Source organism: Alligator sinensis, unplaced genomic scaffold (assembly GCF_000455745.1).
Source record: "Alligator sinensis unplaced genomic scaffold, ASM45574v1 scaffold193_1, whole genome shotgun sequence".
NCBI lineage: Eukaryota > Metazoa > Chordata > Crocodylia > Alligatoridae > Alligator > Alligator sinensis.
In genome coordinates this window covers 1,897,700-1,915,035 of record NW_005842199.1, presented here as the reverse complement: position 1 = coordinate 1,915,035, position 17,336 = coordinate 1,897,700, and the positions used below count along the sequence as shown (strand labels likewise).

The 17,336-nt window shown below is 40.8% G+C and overlaps 1 protein-coding gene across 2 annotated transcripts in view; it reads right to left on the bottom strand.

Annotated features, from left to right (window-relative positions):
* LOC102377499 (dedicator of cytokinesis protein 1) overlaps positions 1 to 17,336 on the bottom strand; it is a 184,366-nt gene that overhangs the window by 18,023 nt on the left and 149,007 nt on the right. For both annotated transcript variants that reach the window (XM_025207551.1, XM_025207550.1), the window contains exons 24-25: positions 2,248 to 2,318; positions 761 to 867 (exon numbers count right to left, since the gene is read on the bottom strand). In XM_025207551.1, coding sequence (XP_025063336.1) covers positions 761 to 867; positions 2,248 to 2,318 — 178 coding nt within the window. The remainder of the gene's footprint in view (positions 1 to 760; positions 868 to 2,247; positions 2,319 to 17,336) is intronic.

Here is a 17,336-nt window from a genome sequence, read left to right as displayed (position 1 = left end):
TCTTTTTAATATTACTGGCTAAACTCATTCATTCATGCCTGATCATTTCAACAGATTTAAATGAAAAAAAAAATCCATATGTTTCATCCAACTCTTCAGATCAGAAATCGGACAAGATTGTAAAAGTGACTTAGAAAGGGAGGAGAACGCAACACAGTTAGCTGATCATTATTAGCTTGTCTTCCCAGGACACACAACTATTATTTTAACTGCATCCATCTAGAAAAAAAGAAAGTGTTTCACTTCAAATAAAAGTTGAAAATTCATAAAATATCCACACAAGGTTTCATTAAGTCACTAACTTTTAAAAGGAATCAAAACATGGATGCATGGCAAAGTATAAAATTAATAAAATTTAGAATCTTTAAACTATTTAGCTTAAAGTTTTAGAGAGAGGAATAGGATCCATAAAGGTCCAGTTCTCTTCTCTGTAAACGTTCTTGAGAATAAAAGCTACAATACTGAAATTCAAAAGTGGCAATCCCATATTTAAAAATTATAATACATGCCAATTACACTGAATGTTTAGTACTCTTTCAAATTACAAATTATAAAGTTTTTAATTTCCTCACAATCTATACCTTCAAAAATGTCAATTATCATTTTCTGACATTGTCTAAAACTTGCTGTCATTGGAATGGAACAATTTTAATTGGTTACAACCTCCACTACCTTCAGCAATGAAGACAAAACTCATGCTGGCAAGGGTCTGAGACTATGAATAATGTGACAATTTAATGATTCTCAGGCTTTTGCTTACCGTGCTGTGTGAAGAGGTCACTGTGAACTATTTCAATCAAACAGTACAGCTTTTGAATTGTGAGCCGGCCCACTGGAACATTTAGGATGAATTCTGTAAACAGTTTGCTATACATAAAGGGGCAATTAAAAAAAAAAGAAATCTGTTATTTTACCAAAAGTAGATTACATTGAAAGTCCATATCTAGACACAGAATTGGCTGAGTAAGAAAGAAATACCCCCCGCTCCCACCCTCCATTTTGGAGTTGATGCCAAAGAGGAGTAAGAGTTTCCCACTGCTTCCATAAATATTGAAGTGTTATAGAAAGGCCAACAATGCCCAGAATTACTTAAAATTTCATTGGTCAACATATTTATTTCTCCGCCTCTTCATTTCCCTCCTCCTTAACTCTCGCCTTTCACCTCCCTGCTTTTATTACAGATTAATAAGTCCCTAGCCTTGGCAACACATTTCATTTCAGCTTCTATATTTCAAGTTTGAACTGTGGTTGAGAGGCAACAAACATAAGCAACTGAAACCAAGTTTTGTGAATGAAAGATCATGTTAGGGAATACAGTATAGATAAAATAAGCAAGCAGGGTAGACAAATTAAAAGTTAAACAAAGAATTAATATTTTTGCCAAATCATACTATAGTGTTATTCAAACTTCTTAAAATTAGTTTTCCAACTGAACTGACTATCCTTCAAATATTGATCATTTTAATAAACTTAAAGTTTCCTTTTATTTTATCACTTAAGAGTTCTCTTCTTTCCTACAGCAATAAAATCTGTCTGCAGTTGAAAATTCTGACATCATACATGAGCCTGTCCACTTAAAACATCTAAAAATAAATGAGGACAAATGTACCGAAATTGACATTTTATCATTTAAAGACCTTAACTGAAAATATTATGAAAACTAAAGTTTGATTTTTTTTTTTAAATTAGAACTCCTGCTCAAAAATTAGTTATCTGATTTTTTAAAAACAACTTCCCCCTCCTTTCCCTTTCTATTTTATATAAAAGGGCCTATGGTGAGAAGAGGTTTTGGCTGAGAAATTTCTACTCACAGCAGTGAAGTTGCACTGAACAATAACAGGCTCTTATTATTCAAAACAAATTCATAACTCAAAGAATGAGGTGCCAAACACATGAATTATAAGTCTTTGATATCAGTCACCTTGATTTACAAGTTCTGGCACCTCGTTACAGGATCTTTACTAAGAGGAATTGCAAGGTTTGTCAAGAAAAGAATACAAGGACTTCCCACCAACATACTTTAAGTAGAAATATTTATGTATTCTCCAACTTTTTCCAAGAGTGAAGGCTTTTGATCAAAGTGGTACAGCACCACAGAGTATTGTAATTCACTGTTTTAGGGATTCAAGCAATCAGTTGGGGAACAAAACTATATAGATTTTTTCATTAAATGATTATATACAAGTTCAAATATATATAAAAACATATCCCTAGACATTAAAAAAGTGCTTTATTCATGTTACTTACCTCAGTTCTTTTGGATCAAATACTAGTTTCACATCATTAACAATAGTTGGCAAGTATTTAAGTGCAGCCCCCTATAAATAAAAAACAAAGCAAAGAATTTAATGTGAATGCCAGTTTGCGATGTATGCCAATTTAAAACTCCTTTCCAGGTCGACTAAATATAATTCAAATCAAATACAAGGTTCTTACAATATTGCCTATTCACAATGTTACAAAATTAATGGGTGAAACAGAAAACAACAGGATTGACATTTTCAGAGGGATGTTTTCACGCAAGTTCTGGAATGCTTTTTGATAGGATAGGAATAAACATCTAAAAATGTTTATTTTAGATGGAACAAAAGGAAAGATGGGGACAAAAAGGAAAAAAAGAAAAATAAAATAAACCTGTAAATCCAAATAAACTTGCAAAAATCTGAACAGACCTAAAAATCCAAACCTGTGGCCTGCCAAAAAGGTCCACCACTCTATGGGTTGGTAATACAGCCTTTATTAACAATTACAAGCACTCATTCACACAGTTGGTCCCAACATCTCCAGTATTATCTGTCCATCCAAAAATACAAGTTCATAGTTAAATGAAAAGGGTTGTTTTTTCTGGACACCTGAAAATTTCTGCTCTTATTAATAATTGTTAAGGTAAGGTCCACCTTTAGTTCTATGGAAAAATATTTTGAAATATTTCATTAGAGCCTTCTCTGACTTTTTTTTTAAATCTCAAATTGGGATCATACGAACTGAGGCTTATGTCTACTTCCTGAATTCCATAATCTTAGATCAGTGGTTCTCAACCTTTTTTTGGACTCAAGTCACACACCACTGGACTCAAGGCACCTCCCCATGGCCCCTCTAACTTTTGGGAATTGAGTGGCACCCAATTTCAAAAACTAAATTTACATATTATAGCACTTACCTCCTTGCAGAGGGGCTGGGCAGTACAGATACTGGATCGTCCAGGCAGGGACAACGCTAAGCCTGTGCTTTTCTGCTTACTTTTCACACCTCACTTATCTCTTTGCACCTCACAACACCCTTCACAGGATCTGGCAATACTCCAGGGTGCCATGGCACTCAGCCCTGATTGAGAGTAATTTAGATGCTCCTCCTCCTGTTTACATCTACAGAAATGGTGGTGTATACACATAATGGCATCCTGCATCTCTTTTTTGTATCTAGTATAATTTCATAATCTTACCCAAGATACTTTGCCATCTACCTTGATACCCACTCTCATGCAGTGGCATCCTCTCCTACCTTATTTCAAGTTGTACACACCACATACATGCCATCCATAACCTCACCTCCCCAAAAGTTACCTGCCTTTTGACTATTTCAAGTAGATTGAGCCCATTTTGATTTGAGGCTCAGATTTATTCAGTCGATCCCTCTTCACTCAGGCCCTTGTTGCTACCTATAAGCTTACCCTGTACAGTTTGAGTTCCAGACTTTGGTGGTTTAGAAAATATTTACATATCCATATCTAGCTGCAAACTCTATTTAGTTTTCTGATCAACTGTAAGACAATACTGACCCTTCCCTGATATTTTTTCCTCCACCTGAGTAGAGATATTAATAGCAGGTTAACACTGCAAAGCTATTAAAGTTCATCAACCAATACAAAAGCAAGTGTCTTTGAATAATGTGCTGAAAATAACCGAAAGGTATTCTTTAGGGCTGTGCAAAATGGCAAAGTTTCATTTCAATTTCAGATTCACCATTTCAAAGGGACAGTGTTTCATTTTGTTGTTTCAAAGCATTTGCCTGTTTAGTTTTGCCGAAACTGCTTAGCTGTTTTGACCCTGTTTCGACGTGTTTCAGTGTTTTGCCCATAGACTATGATGGGGAATCACAAAAATGTCTATAGCTTTGTCATTTCTTGCCTAATTCAGATGAGAACAGCAAGGATTGTAGCCCCTTTTGAGGTCATGATGCCTGCCAAGTTTCAAGGAGATGGGTGCAGGGGTTTCTAGGAAACTGCACCTCAAACTCTTCAGAGCAAAACTCGTAGCGTGTGTGTTAAGGCAGAGCAGGATGAAAACAGCAGGGATGGTAGTCCCTTCTGAGGCCATGAAACCTGCCAGCTTTCAAGGAGACAGGAACAGACTAGCAAGCAGCAAGAGCCTTCCTGATGCTCCTGATTCTGGTGGAAGAGACAGCTCAGTAAGCTGACAAAGGCACAGCTGACAAAGCTCATTTCAAACATGCCCTCCTCCCATGTCTTGTATATGGTCCGCCCTTTAATGTAATCAAATCTGCACTTATTTTTCTTGAGACACCATACTGCTGACTCGCACTGAGTGTGCAATCCACTAGAAACCCGTCTTCTCAGTAGTTCTGCACCAAAATTCAGTCATTCCCATTTTGCATCAGATTTTTTTCCCTTCCTATATGTAGCAGCTTACATTTGCCTTCGTTGAAGTTAATTTTGTAACCTATTGCTAAATTCTATCATTTGTCCAGATCCATTTGGATTTTAATCCGATCTTCCAACATGCTTGCAACCCCTCCCAGCTTTGTCATCTACAAGCCATCAGTACTTGCAGGGAAGAGACAGAAGAAATAAGAATTAGACAAGAATGTATAACAACAGGAAGAGAGGAGAAAACTGAAGCAAGAATTCACGTGCAGGGTTTGTTGATTTTCAGTCAACCTGTCCCTCTCTTCTGCTCTCAGGATCAAGCAGCAGTTTATATTCGGAAATCATTTGGCACAATTTGCCACTTACCATATACTACTGGAATACACAGGATGAAGTTCTGGAAAAGAGAGTACTTAAGCTACTGAGGAAACTCAAGAGATTTAGAGGAGTCCCATTCTAAAAGCAAATGAATGCTGCCCACACTCAGTGAACTTAGAAGTATCAGAAGGACTTAGAAGTTAACAAAAGCAGCAACCTGCTGAGTGTCCAGTGAGTGGACCTGGTTCAAATCGCTAACAGGAATTTTAATTACAATGCACTCTTGGATATTCAGGATAGAATCCAATCATATCAAGTATGCTATCTCCCCTTCCATGACACCTCTTTCTTTTTTCTCTCTCATCATCAGGGCCTAACCCATGACTTCACTGCCATAACAGTTTCTTATTTCAGAATCTGAAAACCAACCATTATTTGTAGCATTCTTTGAGTCTGACATCAACTGCCAGACTCTCACCCTTTCTTTCACACTCAAATGGCTTGACAGACCATGCTCCTCTCTCTTCCCATCATCTTTTACATCATAAACTAGATCTCACACTTGAGTTTCACTCTGGCTATACCATGAAATTTGTTTTTCTTGTAGTAATTTTCTCCTACTCACTAATTAGGGATCTTATTCCTTCCTCATTTTGCTTTTTTTTTTTCCTGCTGCTTTTCCTTTCCAAAGAAAACTATGGAATTACTAGCGATAAACTACAAGTTTTATTTTAAAAGAAAATGTAATAACTAAGGAAAAAACACTACTTAAAAGTTATGATTATGTCAATTATTTTTATTTCTGTGTTTTCCCCTCAACTTTCCTTTTGTAACCTTCTTCTAAGATCAGTAGTGTGCTTAATTTATTCCCAAGGTTAAGGAATTTTTAAATTTGCATTACCAGTAACCAAATCCAGTAATTTAAATATACAGCAAAAGCTGTTGTAACCAGCACCTTACAAGCCGGCATGCTCTGTTAACTGGCATGCCAGCTTGTAAGGGCTTGCAAGGGAAAAGTGAAACCGGAAGTGCCCACAGTGGCATAGCAGGGGCAGAGCAGGTCCCCCTCCCTGTCCCTCGGGGCCCACAGGAGGGGCAGCAATGCAGTGGGAGGGGCAGCAACACCCCAGATGCAGCGGGACAGGCGGCGGCCCGAACAGGCAAAGACACCTGTTTGGGCCGCTCAGTTATCCAGCATATTGTGTTATCCGGCACCCTCCATTCCCCGTGGTCGCCAGATAACAAAGCTTTTACTGTACCTCAAACTGCATTAGAATTAGAATAAAAATTGTGCCACTGCAAATAGTAAATTGATCTCTGTGCCCCTCTTCCTTAATCCCTGAATTACTTAGGGTACTCAGCCTATCTTTTTCACTCATAATATATTAGCTAATAACATAATTGAAAATGGTGATAATTTACACTGCAAACTTTTAACTGCACCAGAACTGTTTAATAACCACTAAACTGGCACAAAACATAATTCCAGGTCATAGTTGCACCTTATTTCTTTGGTCACACATGAATTAAACTTATTATGGCATTGCCTAACTCCATCATTTTAATGTATACCTTTCCTAATTCTTTGTAAATAGTGGCATTAATTATTTCCAGACACTATATATCTTACCATAAAAAGAAGTTACCTATCAGCCTAACTGAATTTTCCATGTGTTATCCTTATGCATTATCTTGTGGCTGCACATGCATCTCAAGCGCTCCAGCTTAGAGAGTTTTCTGCACTAGCAGAAGGAATAGCAAGCAGTCGCCATGAGTTTGAATAGCGTGCCCCCATCAAAGCAGCATCCCTCAAAGACCCAGTCTAATTCCACTGAAAGAATTTACACTAGAAGGAATGCCTTGATAAAGCTCTTTAGGAATTTCAATACAGCTGGGTAGGAGAAGACAGAATTGACCCTCCACAGTTGAGGGGTGAGCTGAAGGAAAGCTGGATGTATTTCAGAGGTGAAATAAGTCATTACACTTCAGTTCTGGTAAGTATGAAAGCTTTGGCACAACATCAAGCTGGAAATCTAGTTCATTTACCAAGTACCATCTGGCAGAATCCTTCCTGTTATGGCTAAGAATATCTCTGACAGGTGATATTATCAAGAGCCAGACTCTAAGATATAGTGCATGCAGAATCAGATGGAGGATTCTCCTGATTTAGGATTGCAGATCAGGGTACAATGACAGTCCTGAGGCTCCTTATTACACAGAAGATCCAGGAAAAAGAAGTCTGTCAGGACTGGACTAGGGGACTTAATTACATGACCTCTTCCTGCATAGCACTTGCAGAACTAAAGGAATGTGTAGCATGGGCTGTATTGAAGCCCCTGCTGCACTCCTTTGGAACTGAACATGCTGGGAGGGGATGTACCATAACGGGTCTGGGCAAGTGGCTCATCCCCAGCACACAGGGAAAGAAGCTCTGGGGAAAGGCAGGGTAGCAGGCAGGCCAGTGCCGAAGAGAGGCTCTGCATTTAGCATCCCCCGGAGCAGGAACCATTGGCGGAGACTGCTAGCAGGAACAATGCAAGAAGAAAAAGCCCCTGCACACCAGACCCTTGTGAGCCACTGGGACCAAGATGAGCCATGAGCAAGGATCACCTACACTGTCCAAAAAATAAGTGAATGCAGACGGAGGGGCAGCGTGGGTCATCCCTGCAAAACCCCAGCCATGAAGACAGACAGACAGACAGACAGACAGACAGACAGACAGACAGACAGACAGACAGACAGACAGACAGACAGACAGACAGACAGACAGACAGACATGCACGCAGGCCTACTGGGAGGAGTAGGTGGCCTGGAGGAAACTAGGAAGGGATTGCATGTAGCATTCCCCAAGGATCTGCTTTACAGTTAAGCGCATGGCTCCTACGGGACAATCAGAGAAATTAAGGTAGTAAGGCCTGGGACCAAACCAGGGAGAAATCTGAATGTGTTCATTGAATTAATCCTTGATTAACCTGACTATCGGAACCACAGAAAGCTTAGACCAATTGAGAAAGAAATCTAGATGCTGCAGGTTAAAGAACTGACAAGAGCTTGAGAAGTGACTTCACGGTGTATTCCCCACTCACCACCTTTGGGGAATAGCTATCATCAACCACTGAGGAAAGTGGCATGGTGTAGAGAAGATGGAGCCCTGCAGAAGACCAATGCAATAGCAAGGCAGAAGAGCACACCCACTCTTACATAAGATTTTCTGACTATGGGATGAAGAAAGTGTTTAACAGTATGTCCAGGCTGAGTCCTCTTCTGTAGCAGGAAATCTGACACTTCTTGTTGTTGGTAGGAAGGAAGAGAGTGACCTCTGAATAACCCCAGTCCTTGAAGACATAACCCTTGATCTCTAATTCATGGAGGAAGGAGATCTCCCAGGTGGTATTCCCAATCATCAGAGCAGGTACTCTACTGATAGGCTTATTCAGTGATAATGAATTAGTTGATATCAAACAATGCCTGACAATTTCTACAGACTGCTCAAGCTCTAGAATATTGGTATGCAGCTTCAGCTATTCAAGAGTGGACACTATGCACTGGAAAAATGTTCACGTGCACTTTACAACTTAGCAGGGATATAGCCATCCCAATTATCAAAGCTGGCTGGGAGGAAAGGAACTCAACATCCCTAGGGGCAAGATGGGAACTTCTACCAAATGAAATGGAACCTGAACGGCAAAGGAACTGTTACTTCCATATTTGGGGGAATACCTTCCCAATGAAAATATGTGGTATAATTATGCCTTCATGCATAGGGTGTAGTATGGCTTAGGGCCTTACATAGGTCCAGACAGCCACATGTGCTAGGATCAACAGGAAAATTCAGATTGACACAATGAAGTCTAGCAAGGACTGCAATTAGTTTGAAGGAAATCAAATTCTGGCTGACAATGCAGAGCGCTCCCTATTGATTCTAATCTCTGAAATACAATCAGGTTCAATTTCTGGGTTTTAACCACAAGCGGTTTATACTCCAGATATGAAATCAGCACAAGATGGCATGGACATATTCCCTGCAAATGGCTAGGGAAGACGTACTGTTCGCTAGCCAAATTTTCTAGATGAAGTACATGCTACTGTTCCCCTTGAGATGGGTCACCACTACCACAAGGATATTGCTGAAGGCTCTCAGGAATTCAAACAGAAAACTGCACCGCTCATGATCCTGACCTCCAACTGGGAGCGGGAAAGGAGGGAAAGTATCTCTTGTGCATAGATGTTGCAACTCAAAAGTCAACTCACATCAATGAAACATGAGTACAAAGCTAAATCATCCCCTACGGTTTAAGACAAATTTTTAGTTTACTCAGAGGATAAACCTGGAGTCCAGGCTAGCCCGAAAGTGAATGATGCACAAGTAGCTAACTTCCTAGAGGTAAGACTCCCTCAAACAGAAAAGGTACTCTGCATATCCATCCATGGCAGACATAGCCGTATCACAGGAGGGATGCATCTTGAAGCCAGAAAACGTTGGAGACAAGTGACAGATGCAGTCAAAAAGAAAAGAAAAATGCAGTGTTACTCAGAAGTCATATGGTCAGAGTAGACTTAGGTCTCATTGAAAAATAAACTAAAATGGTGGAAACTCAAGGGAAATGGGAAAAAAGGATACGTTTTGAAAATGGCTGTAGGCTAAATACAGTCTGGAAAAACAGAATGCAGAAGCTCCATCTTGAACCAAGACAGCTGGGATGAAATAAGAACAGGAAGTATTATGCTCTCAGTGCAGATCATTAGGGGAAGCTGGGTACATGCACATTGGCATAAAGTGCTGCTCCTTTCTGAGCTTAAGTGCTTGATGTACATATATGAAACATGCACATGGACAAGCACGAGAAGGAGAACCAAAAACGTTTTGTACAATTAAAGTCAACATTAAAAGAGAATATTAAAACAAGTAACACTAAGTATGCTGCAGCTCACCAAAAGAGTTAGGCTCATATCAGGTGAGTTTTTCTCTGTGTCAAACAAAGACTTCCTTCTTAACAGGACAAAGGGCTTCCGCATCCCTACTTTACCTTCATTTATCACTGTCTGTCAACTGGATAAACAACAAATATTTATAGAAGGAACAAGAAGGTTAAATGACAGCAGAGTAAGGAACACAAATTAGGAGTTCTCAGTTCCCCTCTGTTGACAACACCTTTTCAAGCACCCAAAAAAGAGGTACTTCACAAAACAAGTGAAGATACAGTCCTTGCCCTGCAAAATGTAGGAAGTTAAATTCAGCATGGACAAATGGAGGGCAAACAGATAAAGGAATGACTTGGGAAAGGAGTGGAGAGAAAGTATTGAGGGGGAGAAAAGACAAGGGTGAATCCTGTTGCTTATACTTGCATCTCCTCTAAAGTAACTTTTATAGTCAAATTTCACACATACAATAGATATAAAATATTTCATTTAGTCTCAAAATTATTCACCAAATTAAACTACTCACCCGCCTGAGAACTCTGATACTAGTTCACTGTTTAAAAAATGAAGTACTAAGTATTGAAATATCAGCCATTTCATCATGTTGGCAGCTCCTATAATCTCAATATGAGTTTTACTACACACACTACACACATTTACATACCCATAATCTACTGTTAATTAATTACATTAAAAGCTATGTTAAACAAACAAAAATGCATCGTCAAGAATTCAAAACCTAGAAAGTACTAGAACTAAGATTTCATAGGCAACCTTATTTCTTCCTCCTTTATCATATGCATTAAGATACATACTTTAAAAACATAACGGTATTTTCTTCAGTTTTCACACCATTCAAACATTAATGGGCATGTCTGATAAGAAAAATGACATGGGAATTATTTTTACATTTTGAATTATTAAGAAAGTATTAATACCCTCCGAGAGCTCTCTGATAATATTGCCTTTCCTTCAACTTCCTACATTTCATAATTATCTTTCTGGCAAAATACTACCCAGAATGGAATAGCACAAATGGATCCCAAAATACTACTCGGAATAAATTCGGCCCACCACATCATCCGGCCCCTGGTGCTGCCCTTGGGTCTTAGTGTTGACCCACATGCAGTATGCAGTGTGCGATGGACCATGCCTGCATGCAGAGACCAGGATGAGCACCACAGCCAGTGCTTTCTCCAATGAACAGCCCGGGACCCAGAACGCACGTGGCACCCACTCTACGACTAAGCTGTACACACAGCACCTACCCAACTCGCCCTCATAAAGGGCCGTCCCACCCTGGCCAGGCTGGTTCAGGACCTATGCCGGTGCCACATGCAGCACAATTTCAGACTGGCAGGAGCAGGTTCCATGTACTCTTGATCCAGCACACAGGGAAGTTGGGTGGCCTGAGCCCAATCCAGCCTATGAAGGCAAGATGAATAATATTCCAAAGAGATGTACCACAGCCAAGCAGGAAAAGAGAATTGTCTCCCTGTTTCTACTGTCCTATTATTTATATGAAAAACAGACTAATGATGGCATTACCATCCTCTAAAATCAATAAAACCTCCAGAAAAAGAAAAAAAGAGACAGGACCATCTTATCAGGGCTTCATACTTAGAAATGCTGAGCTCCCACAGTTCTTCTCTGAAGAGAATAGGAGTTACAAGGACTCAGCACCTCTTCAGCTTAGACCACAGTATCCAGCTCATCAGCTCCTGTGGCCCAGAAGGGCACAGGGCTGGTCTGCTGCCTGGGTTAGTCCCAGACTACCCTCACTTGCTGCTTGCAGAACAGAGCTGGTCTGGCATACACTCCACACAGCACACAGGGTTGGATCCAGAGTGTGCACTGCATGCACACACAAGCCAAGTCCAGTGCCCACAGGCAGCACAACAAACCAGATCATGGGGCTCCACAGATGATACCTTTGGCACTATGCCTTAGACCATAAATCACTGGACAGACATTTTTCAATTATCACAATTCAGGCCAAATGTCATGATATCATAGATCATCAAGGCCATCTAACTGCAAAGGTCAGAATGGATTCAAATCACAAAAAATATTCACACTGCTGTACAGCTTCATTTTGGATATAGGTAGCCACAGATAATACTCTGCAAAAATACAATTGTACTGGTCTGTTTTCAAACAACCAGCCATTTCTGCCAATCTAATCATTTAAAATCATTTCTACTATTCTTGAATGGGCTGGTTCAATTATCAAACTACTGATTCAAGTGCCATCTCAATACAAATTGTAAAACAAAAGAAGGTAAAAAAATATTTAGTTTGTTATCCAGTATCAATCAAATATTTTAATTGTCTTTGTAGCTAAAAATATTGTTGGTGATTAATATGTACTATTTTAGGGTAAAGTTCAAGGTACATTATACAGTATAATTATTTTAATTAAATCCATTAGCATATCTTTATATAAGATTAGAAGAGCTATCAGTGATACAAAATAAGCCTTTTCTTGAATAATGTATGAAGCAATTTTTAATTTACATATTTCTCAAGAAAATGCAGGTTAAACTGATTTTGGTAAGATGATGGGAGAAGAAATGCACATAAATCCATTATTTCAAGTCCAACCAGGAAAAGTTTCCATCTCCAACTAGCTATGGCCCATCCATGTAAGTGGTTAGTTTGGGCAACTTGACAATACTACTGCAATTTAGGAATGACTTCTGATCCTCATCCACCTCCATTCAAGAAATATTTTTCGTATGGGCTGAAGTAATTCAATAATCTTAATGACATGCCTGGCATTCAAATATAGAGACCAGACAGACTAAAGAAAGCAGTAGCTTTGTGATCACAACAAGGAAATTCTGGGTTTCTGACAGGAGAAATGATTCAGACATTAAACCATTAGTTGATGTCATGAAACACTCTACTGTACTCCACAAATTTCAGTCTTCCTGAAAGATTTTCTGAAAAGATTTTGTGTTTGCAGGACAAATTGTGCAAGTGACATCAGTCACCTGTCTCTCACCCTCAGACACACTGGGCACATCTATACCATTTCTACAACGATGTGGAAAGTGTTACCAAGAATTGGGCCCTTCTTTACCAGCTCCCGCTGTACATGCACCAATCCTGGAAAAAGAAGCAAGCAACCCAGACAATGGGTACCCCCACCACCATTCTAAAGCATGTCAGAGACAAGGACCTTGGGGACAACAGAGATGCCACCCTCCAGCAGGCCTTATCTGGGTTTAGCATGTGTAGAGCAGTGGACAGGGTCTGATTACTAGCAGCACTCAAGGGAGCTATGGAAGCAGTATAGTTATGCCTATGCAGCCTGAACCAGATGACCTCCAAACCCATACCCAATTTGTCAGATGGAAAAAAATCAATACCAGGAAAAACAAAAATCATGAACAACACATGCTGATAATGATTTCTGGGACTAATACATAAAATGCTTGGAACTTAATGCGCCATGGCAACATATGTAAGGCAGTGGAGGGGAAGGGAGAGAGCTGACCCAAAAAATTGTGGAGCTAAAACACCCCAGTGAAGGCAGAGCATCAAAATATTAGACACGTAGCTGTATCACTGAGCAGGGTGATCTCCTGAGATCCCTTCCAACCTGGAGAAACAGAAACCTCCAAACTCCCATTATCTTATGGTAATGCAAAGCCTTACTATACAGCCCTGAGGCAAGATAAGAAACATACCATGGCCCTACTAGACCAAAAGGACAGAATTTATGCAAACGTGAGATACGTATTTGGTGGCACAGCTGATAGGATACTTCCCCACTTCTCAGAGAGATTTGTGGACATCTGTCATAGATTCATAGAAAACTAGGTTGGAAGGGATCTCAGGAGATCACCTAGTCCAACCCCCTGCTCAAAGCAGGACCATCCCCAGATACATCATCCCAGCCAAGGCTTTGTCTTGCCAGATCTTAAAAGCCTCCAACAATGGAGATTCCAGCACCCCTCTGAGAAACCTACTCCAGTTCTTTAGTACCCTCCTCCACTGCTTTAGTACTCTCCTTGTGAAAAAGCTTTTCCTAATATCTAACTGAAACTTCCCTTGCTGCAACTTGAGACCATTGTTCCTTGTTTTGTCATCTGCCACCACTGAGAATAGTCTAGCTCCATCCACTTTGGAAGAACCCTTCAGCCAGTTGAAGGCTGCTATTAATCCCCCTGAGTCTTCTCTTCTCCAGACTAAATAAACCCAGTTCCTTCAGCCTCTCCTTAGAAGTCACGTGTTCCAGGCCCCTACCATTTTTGTTGCTCTCTGCTGGATTCTCTCTAATTTGTCAATTTGTCTATATCCTTTCTGTAGTGGAGCACCCAAAATCAGACACAGTACTCTAGACATGGTCTCACCAGTGCTGAATTGAGGGAAGAATAACTTCCCTCAATCTGCTGGCAATGTTCCTACTCATACAGCCCAGTATGTCATTACCCTTCTTTACAAAAAGGGCATACTGTTGGCTCAAAGTCATCTTATTGTCCACTGTAACCCCCCTCCCCACCAAAGTCCTTTTTTGCAGAACTGCTACTTAGCCAGTCAGTCCAGAGCCTGCATGGGATTATTCTTTTCTTTAGCTTCTCTCATTTCTTGGAGTCTCAGAACAGCAGGGACTCCCCATGCCTAAAGAAGGGTGACTGAGCCCAAAAGCTTGCTAAGACCTTTTTTCCAACTATTCAGTTAGTCTAATAAAAGATATCACATCTACTCAAAGAACCTTGCCTGCCTATGTACAGGACTGTGCACTTACCCATTAGATTTCATTTGGTCCAATCTTCCAATTTAACAAGGTCTCTCTGAATCCGAGCCTTGCCCTCCTGCGTATCTACTATTCCCCCCTGCATGGTGTCACCTGCAAACGTGCTGAGGGTTCACTCCAACCCATCTTCCGGGTCGCTGATGGGGATACTGAACAAAACTTGCCCCAGGGCCAACGCCTAGGAGACTCCACTTGATACCAGCTGCCAATTAGACATCAAGCCATTGACTACTACCCTTTGAGCCCAATGATCCAGCCATTTTTCTATCCACCTTACAGTCTATTCATCCAACCTAGACTTCCTTAGCTTAATGTCATCTTCCAGCATCTTTTTCAGGACTCTTCTAAGACTGGTCCTGTCCTAAAAATGAACCTTCCAGTAGGGCGGGGTGGGGCGGGACAGAGGGAATCACCTTTCCTCTCCACAGTGCTTATCCTCTTCGAGTGGAGAAGTCATGAAACACTGGGGAATATGCAACATCTATAGTCTAAGAATTTTTTTTTTAAAAGCCCTCTCTCTTTCCTGGGGTCCAAATTACAAGGGAACTCTGGGCCAAGGAATAGAATGTTGAGGGGAAAAAAAGGACAGAAAAACCTTTTGTAGTATGCTCATTTGTAGAAGGTAGAACACAGTGGTATCGTAGAAACTAACTAGTTCAGACAGGCATAAGCTTTTGTAAGGAAGAACCTACTTCAGCAAATGCTAGGTATGGCTAGCAGAAAGAAAGGGTTTTATGTAGCAGGAAAGGGACATAGGGAGGGGACACTATTAAGACCCACCATTAATGACCTCCCAACACCCCCTGGAAAATAATAACCATCTAAACATAGTCTTGGAAGACAAGCCTGTCCTGGTTTGTAGGCCACCCCCAATGTCAAACATTATTTCTCCAGCAACAGATTATGTTACTCCAATTTTTCCCAGTCCACCACGTCTGGCTATAGTCCCAGCTGTCAGCTGTGTCCCCTCATCAACACAGACTAATTATCACTGGATGAAACAACATCACTGGACCAACAACGCCATAACATCTAGAGATCATTCACCTGCTACTCCACCAGTATCACACACATAATCACCTGCTTACTAGGGGTGTGTGAAGCAGGCCGTATTCAATTCAGATTCAGCCTGAATCAGGGACAGTGATTTGAATCATTGATTTGTACCACTGTCCCCGATTAGATTCGTCTGAATCCAAAGCTGAAGATTCAAGGCTGATTTGGCGAATCAGTGATTCAGACATAGACACAGCTTTGAATGTTTTTTCTATATACCTCAAGGTACCAGCATGGCTCATGAACTCTGCAATGATAGGGCAGATGGAGCGTTCCACAGGAGCATGGGGGGGAGGGACCCCCTCATTCTTGGTGATGAACCCAGAAGTGGACCAGAAGTGCTTCCAGTCCACTTCCAGGTCTGCTGCCGAGCACACTGGGGGCCCCCCTGCATCCCCCTGGCTCCGCAATCAGTCACAGGGAGCCCCCAGGTGCCCCCCCAGACAGACCCAGGAGGCACCAGTAGCCAAGTTGGAGGTTCGGTTGGGGGCCCCCCTGCATGCTCCCCAGTGGACCCAGAACTGGACCAGAAGTGCTTCTGGTCCACTTCTGGGTCTGCTGCTGAGCGCGCTGGGGAGCTCTCCACACTCCTGTGAGATGCTCCATCTGCCCCACCAAAGCAGCATTGATGAGCCACCTGGTACCTTGAGGTATGTAGAAAAAAACATCTAAAACTGTGTCTACGTCCGAATCTCTGAATTGTTCTGAATCTCTCTAAATTAATTCGGAGGGTTCCAATTCAATTCGGAGATATTAAAGGGTCTCCTGATTCTATTTGGATTCGGAGGTTTGGCCACTGAATAAGCCGAATTTCCACCAAATCTAATCAGGGACCGAAGTTTTGCACAGCCCTACTGCTTATCCTTACATTCTGCTGTCTACACTGACCAAATGAGGCAACCCCTACCAAAAATAACTAACGGACACCGAGAAGCAAACTTAAGTTTGTGGTAGAACACTTTAATCTCATTAAATATTCCATCATTGATCTCAAAGTAACTGTTCTAACACACACAAAAAAACCTAACCCTGTAACATGAAATCGCAGAACTAGAACATCATCCACAAACTGGATTATGTTAACCTTGAACTCAGCAAGAACTATGGATTCTTATCCCATTACACAGACTATCTGTTAACTCAAGGGTCTCTCAAGGTGTTAACTGCCTCATTCATCTCAATTGATCCAATCAGCCCACTTTTTACCTATCTTACCAGAATCCTCTCCCGTGTCCCTTTCACCTCTAAATGAAAGCCCTTCTTTCTTCCAGTTCATTGCATCTGGCAAAGCAGGTTGTTGCCTATGAAAACTCATGCCTTTCTGAAACAATTAGTTTGGTTCTGCCTGATTTCAACCCTACCTTCTGCCCGATTTCAGATTAACATGTCTAACATCTCTCTATTTATGGATTGTGGAAATTTTGCAAGAGATCCAGTGCCTTAAAACTTAGACTCAAAACCTTCCCATGCCTTTAAGTTTTGATGGAAGAAGCAATTCACTGCTCCAGAGGGCTATATAGAATAGGATGACTTCAGATCAGGATTATTCTAAAAACAATCCTATTTGATCCTTGACCTTCACTGTCTCACAGACAAGTCTGCCAAAAAATAACCAGGTTCTGAAATAAGGAAAAGGTTTTATTGCTTTAAAAAAAAAATCCATGCTCAACA